Source organism: Emys orbicularis, chromosome 9, assembly GCF_028017835.1.
Source record: "Emys orbicularis isolate rEmyOrb1 chromosome 9, rEmyOrb1.hap1, whole genome shotgun sequence".
In the NCBI taxonomy this organism is placed as follows: domain Eukaryota; kingdom Metazoa; phylum Chordata; order Testudines; family Emydidae; genus Emys; species Emys orbicularis.
The window spans coordinates 102,190,588-102,203,637 of record NC_088691.1 but is presented as its reverse complement, the minus strand read 5'-3'; the positions used below and the strand labels follow the sequence as shown (position 1 = coordinate 102,203,637).

The following is a 13,050-nucleotide window of genomic DNA, read 5'->3' as shown; positions in this document are numbered from 1 at the left end:
ATGGTCTGAACGCCTCCCAAGGCCTCACATCAGTACTGACTACTTCAACCAGAGTGGATTTACCAGAGCAGCGTATGGCCTCGGTACTGACAGTAGTCCTACTCTTCAAATCCACCTGGTACCACAGGAGTTCAGATTTTCAAAGGATCTACTTGTTTCGGAGGAGCCGGAATCTCCCTTGTTAGTTGGTAGCGAAAGGTTCAGTACCGACACAAGCACGGTCACTGAAGTGGGACCTTTTCTAAGTACCACTTGACTCTCCAATGCCTTTAGAGAGTGCTGGGGCTCCCCCACTTGAAGAGGAGGAATTATCCTCCAATTCAGATATTTCAATCCAGGGTTCCCTGACGCTTCAGACAAGGAATTTCCATCCTGACACTTTTGACAAGAGTGGGGATTTGTACCACAGATAGACCCATGTTCCCCCAACCTGGTTTGAGCACCAATGGTTACCACCCCCAATGCCTTTCGGACCTCTCCAGTGGCCATACTGGGTTCCCTGGGCTGCAAATCATCTGCAATTGTCACATGCCTGTAGTCTCTCTCATGGGGAGTATAGGGGGAGAGGCTCCCCTACTCCAACTGCTTTTCTTCCATTACCTCAGGCACAAGAATCCTTTGACGAGCAGGAGGCCTGGACAGATAAAGAAGTTTCTCCCCAAACAAATATTCCTTCATCTTCCCCAGGTGAAGCGGTTATGCCTCCCCAACCAACTATGGCTGATGACTTCAGACACGTCCAAGAGTTAATGAAGCACATTTCTGATTCCCTCCAGATCCCTTGGAAGAGGTCACAGAGTCATAACATAAGCTCCTGGACATCCTCCAATGGATTCCCTGCACCTGAGTTGTCCTGCCTATTAATGAGGCTCTGAATCCTGCCAAATCCATCTGGCAGATCCTTGCAACGATTCCACTAGCTTGTAAAAGGGCCTATAAAAAATATTATGTCCCAGCTAGAGACTCCGAATTTCTGTTCACCCATCCAACACTGAACTCCCTGGTTGTGGAGGCAGTGAAAAAACATGGCAAACAACATCGTGCAAAGACCACACTGTATGATAAGGACCAAAAACACCTTGATCTATTCGGCAGAAAGACCTACTCATCTGTGACTCTTCAATTTAGCATCACACACTATCAAGCTCTCATGGCTAAATACAATCATTCAAGTTATAGCAAATTCACAACCTTTACTGAGCTTGGCTGATGAGCATGACCAGTTTCAGGCTATTATTAACGAGCGTCAGCTGTTAACTAAAATAAAGCTAAAGGACTTATTGGACCCAGCCAACACTGCCGCTCTACAGCAGTAGTCATGTTGAGGGCTTCCTGTCAATACCTCGATGACTGGCTGGTTATGGGCTGGTCCTACAATGAGGTTTTTGATGCCATAAAGACAATGAGATCCCTGTTCCGCAAACTAGGGTTAAGCTCAACATCCGAGAAATCCCCTTTGAGCCCCATACAAAGAATAGATTTCATAGGCGCCTCCTTGGACGCTACACCAGCCAGGGCTTATCTTCCTCTCCAACAGATTCTCGATGTTAGCAAATCTTGTCTCAAACATTCAAATCAGCCTACAGACATCAATAAGAAGTTGTCTTCAATTACTTGGACATATAGCAGCCTGCACCTTCAAAGATGGCACATACCATCACAATGTTTCCAGAGCTGGCTCAGGATTGTTTATACTCCAAACAAACACAACTTGAACAAGTTAATGTCGGTTCCTCGCCAGGTCTTAGTCTCCACTCAAATGATGGAGGGTCCTAGACAATGTCTGCATGGGGATTCCATTTGTTCATTCTCCTCCCTCTATCATCATAACGATGGATGCATCTGTGATGAACTGGGAAGTGCAACAGGTATTGTTGAACAGTAGGAAAGATTCCACGAAATACAATTACCTCCACAAGTGGAAAAGATTCAGCATGTGGTGTGTCCAGAACTGTTTCACCTGTTCATTCTTCCCCCTCGATCATCCTTGATTACCTCCTAGTGCTGAAAAAGTTAGGATTATATATGAGCTCTATCAGGGCATGTCTAAATTTAGGGCAGAGCGTTCGATCCACCGGGGGTCGATTTATCGTGTCTAGTGAAGATGCGATAAATGGACCGCCAAGCACTCTCCCGTCGACTCTGGTACTCCACCAGAGCGAGATGCGTAGGCGGAGTCGACGGGGGAGCAGCAGCAGTCGACCTACCACAGTGAAGACACCACAGTAAGTAGCTCTAAGTACATCGACTTCAGCTACGCTATTTTCTTAGCTGAAGTTGCGTAACTTAGACTGACTTAGTCTCCCCTCCCCCCGCCCAGTGTAGACCAGGCCTCAGTGTGCACTTGGCAGCTGTAACAGCCTTTCATTCAGCAGTTGAGGGATTCTCACTCTTCACCCATCCTACAACTGTAAGATTCTGAGAGACTTGGGAAACTCTTTCCCCCAAGTTAAGAAACCCATTCCTGTCTGGGATTTGAATGCAGTACTTTGATGCCCTATGCCCCCCGTTTGAGCCAATGGCTACCTCTTCCCTCATTAATTTATCTCAGAAGATTTTTACCTAAGGTGTCATATGAGCTGCACATCAACCAGATTATCCACCCTCCATTTTCCCCCCCAAAGACTCATCAGTCCAGAGCGGAGGCCTTTTTTACACTCTGGATGTTAGAAGGGCATTAGCCTTTTATCTGGAAAGGACTAAGTCGTTTAGGAAGTGTCACAGACTGTTCGTGACTATTGCTGATAGATCCCAAGATTCAGCGATTTCCACCTAGAGACTTTCTAGGTGGATTTCTGATTCTGTTCTTTTGTGCTATAACTTCATATATTCAGCTCTTTCAAGGTTGTTGGCCCATTCCATAAAAGCTGTAGCTACTTCTACGGCATTACTCAAGAATGTTTCTGTTCTGGATATTTGTAAGGCTGCCACTTGGTCTTCCATATGTACCTTTTCCAAGCATTATGCAGTGATCCAGTCTTCTAGATCAGATGCTGCCCTTGGAAATGCTGTATTGTATTCAATCTTGGACTTGGTTCCAGAGACCCCCCCCTCCAGCTGGGGGTACTGCTTGGTAGTCACCTGAAGTGGAGCACCCAGAGGGACACTACTCGAAGAAGAAGAGGTTACTTGCCTTGTGCAGTAACTGGAGTTCTTCACTGTGTGTGTCCGTATAGGTGTTCCATTACTTGCCTTCGTTCCCCTCTGCTTCAGAGTTTCCTCTGGGGACTTGGCAGTGGAGAAGGAACTGAGGGCAGTTCACCCATGTAGCCTTATGTGCCCTCAGAGCAGGGCATAAGGAAGCATAGAATTGCATGCATGGGCTGAATGGGCACTGCTACCAAAAATCTCCCGTCAAAGGCACAAGTGGTATAAGCATACTTGAAGTGCAGCACCCACATCTCAAAGAACCACCATATGGCACATTCTGAGTAACCTCTCCTTGGGTATGTCTACACAGCAATTAAAAACCCATGACTGGCCTGTGCCAGCTGGCTCAGGCTAAGGGGCTGTTCAGTTGCAGTATAGGCGTTTGGGTTCGGGCTGCAGCCCGGGCTCTAGGACCCTGCGAGGTGGGAGGGTCCCAGAGCTAGGGCATCAGCCTGAGCCTGAATGTCCACCACAATTAAACAGCCTCTTAGCCTGAGTTCCAGGAGCCTGGGCCAGCCACGGGTGTCTAATTGCAGTGTAGACATACCCCCTGTGTCTAACTAGGACTGCAAACTCCTTAGGACTGTAGTCTGTCACGTTTTTCTATAAAGCACCATAACTCTCTGGTGCTGCATAAATAATAGTAATAACAGTCATTTTAAAATAATTGTTTCCTGGATGAGGGATTTTTAAACAGAGGGACAACTAGAGATCAGTACCAGTGAGAGAATGACCTACAATTAGCTATGCTTGGGTGGAGCAATCAGCTTCCTGACATTCTTACTTGTGAATTATGCAGTAATTGCTGTTTCCCTGGGGCATCAAGTGCCAGCAGGACAGTTGATCCATTGTGAAATGCCATCTGCAGTGGATCAGACAAGTCCCATTGTTATACTGCTGCTGTTGCTATCTGTAGCAGTTGCCAGATTCGACATCTGTGATGGCCACGCTGCTGAACTGTGTAGTCTCTGTACCCACTTAGAGCAGGAAAAGCACCATACAGCCCCTTATGTTATGGTTTATATTTTCATCCCTTCATTGCACATATGTAATGTCTGTGACTAGGCAAGTCATTGACAAGTCAATTTAATGAGTGAAAACTACATTTGTATATCATTCAAGTGATGATATATTTCATTTGAAACATCTGTGGTGTCTTTTATGGAGTATTTTAGATTAATAATGCATGATACAGAAAAGAGATGTATAAAGTATACATTTTGAATGTTGTCATACTTCTTCTAAAAGAGGTGCATGCTCATTCCTATACATTTATATGTATGTGTAATAAATACACATGTATGGTTGTGATTCCCTCTGGGGACAAAATGGTTTTGGGGATGGGGTTGGGAAGAGTCATTCAACTAAAACACCCGAGTAACATAAAATGAAGTGACTTGCTAAAGGAGAATTTAGTAGGTCAGTGTGCCAAAAAAAAAATACATTTGTCAGAATTGTTTGGGGGATAGGCTTAGATCAGTTCTTGAAAGCAGAAGGCAGCTGCATCATGTCAGTTGGCTAACAGTTGGGAATGTTTGTAGTTGGAAGAACATATCCTCTTAGAAAGTATTATGCATGGTGAATGCCATGTGACAACTCTAATGTGTTGTGGACACCGCTCAGCTCTGCTCAACAGTTAACTCCATTTTCAGCTCTGTCACAAGTAGGAATTTTTCAGTGACATTTACATTATAGTGACTAAAATTATCTGCTTGACAGCCATGAGGAACTGTACTCCAGTCGTCCCTATGGAGCACTAGATTCTGGTTTCAATAGTGTGGACAGCGGAGACAAAAGATGGTCAGGGAATGAAGTAAGTGTAGTTTCTTTATTTTTGTTGGGTGGCAATATTTGTACAGGAAACAATTAATGAAGGCATAGATTTGAAAGAATATTCAGGGAGTGGTGCTTATGTATTATAAAAAATGTAATTTCCATAGTTCACAGATTACTTTTGATTTCCTGGAAAAAGAATTAGTACCATTTTTATATTAAATGGATTTTTTGTTCTTTTACTAATATTTTTTATTGAAACATTTTAAAAAATCAAAACAAAAGTGTAAACCCAAGAGAAAATATAGAAGAGGACTTGGTAGAAATGAATTAATATAAACAAGTGATAAGAAAAATTACAAAAAGATTAGCTAGTTATTGCATTATATTAGCATATATAATCTTTATCCATTACTCAAGAGCTTCTGTTTAATTACAATAAAATCAGGTAAACAGAGAGATTTAAAATTAACACAGATTTTCCAAATAAGATTTTATATGTAGCTTTTTCAAATGGCCAAATAGATTGTCTCTTAACCATTTAGAAGAAGCAAGATCAGATCTCCAAGGAAGAAGGGTCCTGGGAGAAAGCCAGGAGCCAGCCTGTTCTGTCCTGTTGGGGAAGCTAGCCTGGTGTTTACAAGGGCCTTCAGAATCCAGCCTGGAATGTTTTTAGCATATGTATTCATTTCAGAGGGAAAATAAATTAAAACTATAGACAGAGACTCTTCATGGAAGAGAGGTCCTAAATCGACCTGATTTAAAAACGGTACATTTCAGTTGTGTCTCTTTTAAATTAATAGTTTTAGGGAGCAAAATCCAGCAGGACTGGTGGAGTGGAGGCCCAAGTTAGAAAACTAACTGAAAGATGATGCCCAAGATGAGAGTGTGTGTGTGTTTTTTTTTTTTTTGTCTGTTTTGTAAAGCCTACAGATGAGTTCTCAGACCTCCCTCTGCGAGTGGCAGAGATCACTAAAGAGCAGAGACTGCGAAGAGAGAGAGAGTACCAGGAGAACCGAGGGAGCACGGTTGTAACTAATGGTGGAGGTAAATAGCAGTCTTTGATAGCTAATTATTCAGGTGGTTGTCATAACTGAAGCTCCAAAATGTATATTTGGAAGTTATAGGTAATTTGTTGTTTTAAGCAAAAGAAGTGGTGGAGGCTCAATATATTTATAATCACACACACAAATTACATTTAAAGAACATTATTAGGGTTGCAAAATCAAGCACTGAAAAGTTAAAAAAGACCAGAAGGTAAGGTTGCTTGTGCAACCTTAATTCAGCCCCTTTCTGCATATGCATTATGATACCATCTTTAATTACATGATCACATACTGCTTTTTGCACAATATTGACACTCTCATGAGTCATCAGCAGGATTGGAACCTTCAGATCTGGCGCACAGATCTCTGCCACTTGAGCTGACAGAGTAACTGATAACTGTAGGAGGTTGTCATCCTCTGTGAGGACCAGCACTAGAGGGGGATGGGACACTTTGTCGGTGGTTTTCACAGCTATTTTCTGACAACAGAGGAATGGTGAGACTCAAGAATCTTGGGTTCTATTCCAGGCTTTGGAGGAGAGTGTTCTCTAGTGGGCACAGAGCCTTCTGTGTCTCACTGGCCCCTCCTCCCCCAGTATGACTCCTTCTGCCCTCTCCCCTCCAACCCATGCCTATCACAGACCTGTCTCTTCTCCACCCCGGCTTCTTATGCCAGTTCTATTCTCTTTGTCTACTCAGTCAGTTGCCACACCTCAGACTTGGTAATCCTGGGCTCCTTTTCTCTTCTCAGATTTCTCTCTCTCCTCAATCTTGGCCTCCAGTAATATCTCCCCACCCACATTCCCCAGTTCATTCTCCCTCCTCAGACTCCTCTTCCATTCTGTGTTTCCCCCAGTTTCTTGTCCCAGTCTCTTCTCTCAGTCATTCGCAGTTCTCCACCACCACCCTGGCTCCACATCAGATGTCTCTTCCCCCTCACCCCCCCCCATTGGTTCTCAGTCCCAGTCTTCTCCCCCTCACCCCCCCCCCCCCCAGCTCCTCATCTGATCTCAGTCTTCTCCCAGTCCCAATCTTCCCACCCCAGTTCCCAGTCCCTGTTTCTTCTTTCTCCCCATCCACTTGTCTCAGTCTCTTCCCTCTCCCCACCAGCTCCTTGTTCTAATCTCCTCCTTCTGCTGCAATATATTTTTCCCTATCCTCATTCTCATAAACAGCTGAGCCATTTTGTCTGAAAATTAATTCCCCCCCCCCCCCCCCCCGAAGTAGACATCCAGCATGAAACATTTCAGTACAGACAGTTTGGCAAAGTTATCTTATATAGGAAGTGCCTAGCAGCCTTTGTACCAAACAGTGCTACCAGCACTGCCTACAATATCAACTTATTGTTAATTGGTTTTTCACACACATGGTCTTTCACAATGCTTTAGAGTTAACACAGCTGTTAAATAATATAATGGAGAGTGAGATAAATTAGAGTTAAATAGCTAAGGGAGAAAAGAGGTTTTCACTTAAGATTTTTAATGAGGTGGAGATTCAATGAGGCAGAAAGATCCAGGGAAGCTGTTTTGGATGGCTGGAGTTTCAGAGGAGATGGTTCTGGCACTTACAGTAGCCAGATTGTGTGGTGAGGCAAAGGAGGCCTGCTCTAGACAAGGAGGAATGGGGAATAGAGAGTGAGAATATCTGGGGGAAAGGCAGGAGCAAGTTTTTGCAGGATTTTAAAAACAAGGAAGCAATAATGTTTGAAGTAGGTAATCTGAGTTGAACTTGTGCCTGCCATTTCATCCTGAGCAATATCCCTTTCAAAACACCTGCATCTAGACCCCCTCCTAATGACCTCTCTTTCCCCATGTCTTCATCAGTGCTAACATGAGCTTTCTGATAAGAGATGATGAAGTGTGGCAAATGAAGACCTACTGGGGCGGGGGGAAAGGGGGATGGGAGTCCTTGGGGTATTTTTGACTCTGGATATCCGATCTGTCAGCACAGTGCTTTTCACTAGGCTTTTTGTTTAATGTCATGACACTTGAAATCCCTGTGCAGAAACTTACAAAAGCAGTGATGAATAAAAAATGCCCCAGATAGCAACATGGCCATGGGCAGAAATGAGAGCAGAATTGTGCCCTGTGCTTTATACTCATTTAATTTCTGTGGTTCCCTAATTTTAATTCCTTCCTTCCTCTTTGGTTAATAAAATGTCTGTAGCCTGAGTGTTTTTGTGTTGCTTTCTTTATTGTCTGTTTCTTTGCCACATACCTTTTTCATATTTAAAGCAACCTCATGCAATTAACTTGGTCACACCGTTCTCTGTTTTATTGTCATCAGACACTGTCTAGAGCCTGACATTTCATACTGAGCAAGTGTTAACCTAGGCTCTCCTCAGTGCCTTTATTAATGAGGAAGTATCCAGCTAAGTAGAGCCTAGATAAATTAATCAGTATACTCCTAATGATCTGTTTATTTTGTTGTAAATTGATGGTAATTGCTTGCTTCTCAGATATGTCCAAGATACGGAAATAAAAATTGTAGCCAGTGGTCTCTGTTAACAATGAATTGGGAAGGATGACATTGCTTTTGCAATAATTAAGAAACGACATATAATCGTATTTTTAAATGATTACATTTGGCCTATTTTTTTCTCATTGCTTTTAAATCTGTTTAAGATTATTTCAAAATCTGACATTTAACAACTGTTAGTGAACCAGGCAGAACTCAAAAGCTGTCCGCTTAAGCTTTCCCAGATGGAGGAAAAGTGAAATCAGACATTAGTTGCTGAGACTGCTGCTATGTTTTTTCTACCACTGGTCATCTAATTATGGGTGTTTCCTTTGTGCATGTGTGTCTAGTGGAACATGATCTGGATCAGATTGACTATATTGATAGCTGTGCCACTGAAGAGGAAGAGGAAGAGGTGAGGCAGCCCAAGTGCATGGAGTCAGAGAGCCTCAGCTCACAATTCATGGCATATATTGAACAACGGCGAATCTCTCATGAGGTGGTGCTTTTATTTAAATTAGTTACGTTCATATACCCCAATGAAAGCCTTTGTGATGGTGTTAATATTTCTTGTCTGTAGAGGTTGACCTTGATAAACAATGTGACAGCTGGCTTGGAGCAACAAGCTTTGCCTTGTGGAGTATCTGAGTTTGAGTCCTGAGCTGCTACAAACTACACCTGTATCAGACACTCAGAATGATTCTACGGGCAGCTGTACTGAGTTCTGTTCAAAGGCAAAATTCCTGCAGGATGTGGGGGGAGTAAATGGGGTTCCCAAAGGAACCCTTCCCTCAGAAAACATTGAAGTTGATGCTTCCCATATGTGCTTGCACCCAGGCAACCACTCATGTCTCCTTCATTTGGTAATACCTAGTAAATGCTGGCTTGTTTGAGGTCAAAACATAGCTAATGTGTTGATCTCTGTCAGCACAAGGACTTATTATAGGGATCTTTCAGCTATGTTAATTTGGTGGGGCTTTCCTATGGATTGTAAATTAAATGCCAATAAATTTACCAGACTGGGCATTCCTTTTAATTGGGAATTTTAAATGAAAAAGAGGATTTGCTCTAAAGTCTGATATTTTGTAGCAGAGGATGGCTTGCTCCATGTTAACATCTTGAGTAATGCTCTGTAAAATCACCAGGCATACAACCTGGGAACGCATATGCACAAAGTTTTGAGCAAATATTCTGTGTTTAACTATGTGACACGATATTTTTATGAGTCAATCCCAGGATACAGTAAATGGGCAATAAATAGGGTTATTTAAAGTTTGTTAAAAACCTGTAAGGAGACTTGATTACAAGTGGCTAAAAACAAGTATAAGCATCCTTAGGCTATAGCTTTTTTTTGTCTTAAAAACCGTGGTCTTTGTCCTTATTATTGCAGACAAACCTGAACAATGTACTTTTTGTTTCTATCCTCGAGTAGCCTGCTGTTTTAAAGGTAGTCTGTGGTATTTGAGCTGGAATGGCACACTAGAAATCTGAGCGCTATCACTGTTCCAGCAGTAGCATTTCAAGTTGCATTGTGGGTCAGACGACAAGCTCCCATTTCCCCAGAATGGGTCGAAGTGGTTCTTATTTGCTTTCCCGTAATTTGCTACATATTTTGTAGTATCATTTATGACTAATTACTGCTTTTACTGCTCTTGTTCTGGTACCAAAAGATAGCATTGGGGGAGGCATGATCACTCCTACACAGTTACAATGCAATTGTCTTGAGTCCTTGTTTAATTTTAGTACACCTCTACCCCGATATAACGCGACCCGGTATAACAGGAATTCGGATATAACGTGGTAAAGCAGCGCTCCAGGGGGGGCGGGGCTGCACACTCCGGCGGATCAAAGCAAGTTCGATATAACGCGGTTTCACCTATAACGTGGTAAGATTTTTTGGCTCCCGAGGACAGTGTTATATCGGGGTAGAGGTGTACCTTGTGACCGAATATAGATTAGCATGCCCTTGACCAAAATTCCATGATTGTTTCTTTAAAACTGTATGACTCCCTGCAACTGGAAAACATCTTTGCTTTGGTTATCGTCGCTACTGTTATACATAAGGCAAGAGAAACTGATCCTTGCTGTGACAGTCTGGACACAAGGAAGTGGAAAATTGTAAAGTTTCTGCATAAAACAAAAATTAAATGCAGGAAGCATTAAGCAATGTGACATTGCCTTCTCTATGCCATGTTAATCTAAATTCATCCCCTGCGTGTAGGTGTAAAGGGGTCTCAGCACAGAAGTAATCTTACATAGTGCATAAGCAACCTGTTTCAGATAATCTTCTACTTTGCTTGAAGCACTTAAGCAATATACATTGTGCTCAAATTAAAATGTATCTATTCCTTCATAAGTTCGTTTAATGCTTTGAGAAGGTAAAGATCTTTCTTAATTTCCTTTATTTTATTTTGTCAGAATCTCTTTAGGAGTCTAAATCATGTCCTTATTTTGTGCACTTTGTCATTCCCCTACTTACATCAGTGAAATCTGCAGTGACCCAGATTTCCATTGACAATATATTGATTCTGCAAGTGCCTGTTTCTCTGGTTTGTCTATATGGTATCATCACAGAACACCAGCTGTTGAATCTTATTGTCTGAGAGAGCCTGGAATACACTATGCTAAAACTGTAGATGTGTACTTTGGTCTCCAACACCATACATCTTATAAGTTACATTAGTTATTTTATACCTACACCTCATCCACATAGCCTGGTAATTCTGTTTTTTACATTATAACTTATCAACAGGTATGCTTAATTTTGAAGTTCAACTTTCAGTAAATTACATGCAAGGTACAAAAATGATTCTGCATCATTTCTGATATCTTCCATTGGTTGTGTTTTATTTTGTTCCTTTGTCAGACATCTTAACGACCAGTAATCACACATTTGGATCTAGACAAATTGATGGAACCTACACTTCGTTTGGTTTCATCAAAATTCTTAGACTTGCACATACAGCATTCTGAATACATTACTAACTTCATTGTCTTCTGTTTTATTTGCTTAGGGCTCACCAGTAAAGCCAGTGCCCATCAGAGATTTTCAGAGAACAGAAGACACAAGACGATACTTGCATCAAAATAGGTAGAAGAACCTGATGAAAGTACATTTATTCATGATAGTGCCAGTGGCATACATGGTGCTTTATAGATGTGTTCGATAGGTGCCCTACTCTGAAAAATATACGATCTACATGATCATTTGAAACCATCACTTGATTTCACTGTGATGTTATGGCTGATATTTATACCTCCATAAACATTTCTGTTCTTTTCATAACTAGGCCAAATTGGCAGAAGAGCATACATTTCTCTTGCTAAAATACTGTAGATTGGGGGAAATTGTAGCTCAAAGTTACAGTGCAGATTGCATTGAGTGACACTGAACAGTGGATGTAGTTTTCTACTACCTAGTCAGAAATGTGCAACACTTTACAAACGGGATATTGTTTCTGTCCCAGGAACTTACAGTCTAGGTAAAATGAAGAATGATGCGGTAAGGTGACAAAAACATTGCCTACAGTACAAAAGTTCACAGGTTTAACTAAAGTGACTTAAAAATCTATCTATTTAAATTCCAATACATTTAAACTGGTTTAACTTATGCTAATATCAATTTTTAGCTTAAGTTGGCAATTTATCAATGCAAGCTAAATCTATATAAATTCTGAATTTAAGCTAAATCAATATAAGCAAGGATTAAAATGGTTTAAGTGAATCTATATGAGGAGTTTGCACTGGTTTAGTTAGATCAGTTTTTAAATTAAACAAGTGCACTTTGCTAGTATAGATAAAACCTCAAATGCCATGGAGGAAGGGAGATTAGAAGGAAAGGAAAGCAAGGATTACATCAATAAAATCATATATTTGTTTGGAATGAATTAATGACACAAGCTTCTTGAGGGTTACACAGAATTTTTAGGATAGTCACTTTTGGAATAGTAAGGTTCATCCTTGTTGTGGAAGAAGTGTGTGTTAAGCTGAGAGTTGGCGAGGATGGTAACATGGTGGGCAGGATAAAGAAGAGTATTTCAGGTTTAGGGAGTCAAATGGAAGGATGCCCAGAGACAAGAGCAGAAGGAGAGGAGATGCAATTCAGTGTATTTATAGTGCCTCATTGATGCAGTTGAAGTTAAGGTTCTGTCAGTTTTGATAGGTCACTGAGCGGTTTTTGCTTTTGATTAAAACTGGATACGCAGGGACTGAGCAGAAAGTTGTTTGTTTTGTTTTTTGTTTTTTTGACTTGCAGGATAAAAATAGTTTTGGCTGTATATAGTAATATTAGAGCAGGGGGTCTCGCAGCAAATGTTTGGGTGGCCTCAGAGTGTGGCCACCAACTTTTGCTGGTGACCGCTCTGACTGTTTTTCCTAAAATACATAATTAACTTTAGGAAAAACAAATAAATATGCACATACATGTGTCCAAATTATTTGTAATTTATGTAGGTTTTTTTTTGCAGACTCAATAATTAAACATAATGTACAGTTATCTATTCTTTACTGGACCTAAACAGAATAGAAACACAAATAAGGTGCTTTGCATGTTTTCCTTTTTTTTTGGTTGCTTTTTTTTTTTTTTTAGACCTGCTAGCTAGTAAGGCTGCTACTGTGAAAAGTGA

General features: G+C 41.4%; 1 protein-coding gene across 1 annotated transcript in view; it reads left to right on the top strand.

Annotated features, from left to right (window-relative positions):
- LRCH3 (leucine rich repeats and calponin homology domain containing 3) overlaps positions 1-13,050 on the top strand; it is a 92,584-nt gene that overhangs the window by 55,281 nt on the left and 24,253 nt on the right. The window contains exons 7-10 of the mRNA XM_065410366.1: positions 4,870-4,963; positions 5,850-5,970; positions 8,776-8,924; positions 11,440-11,513. Of these exons, the coding sequence (XP_065266438.1) occupies positions 4,870-4,963; positions 5,850-5,970; positions 8,776-8,924; positions 11,440-11,513 (438 nt within the window). The remainder of the gene's footprint in view (positions 1-4,869; positions 4,964-5,849; positions 5,971-8,775; positions 8,925-11,439; positions 11,514-13,050) is intronic.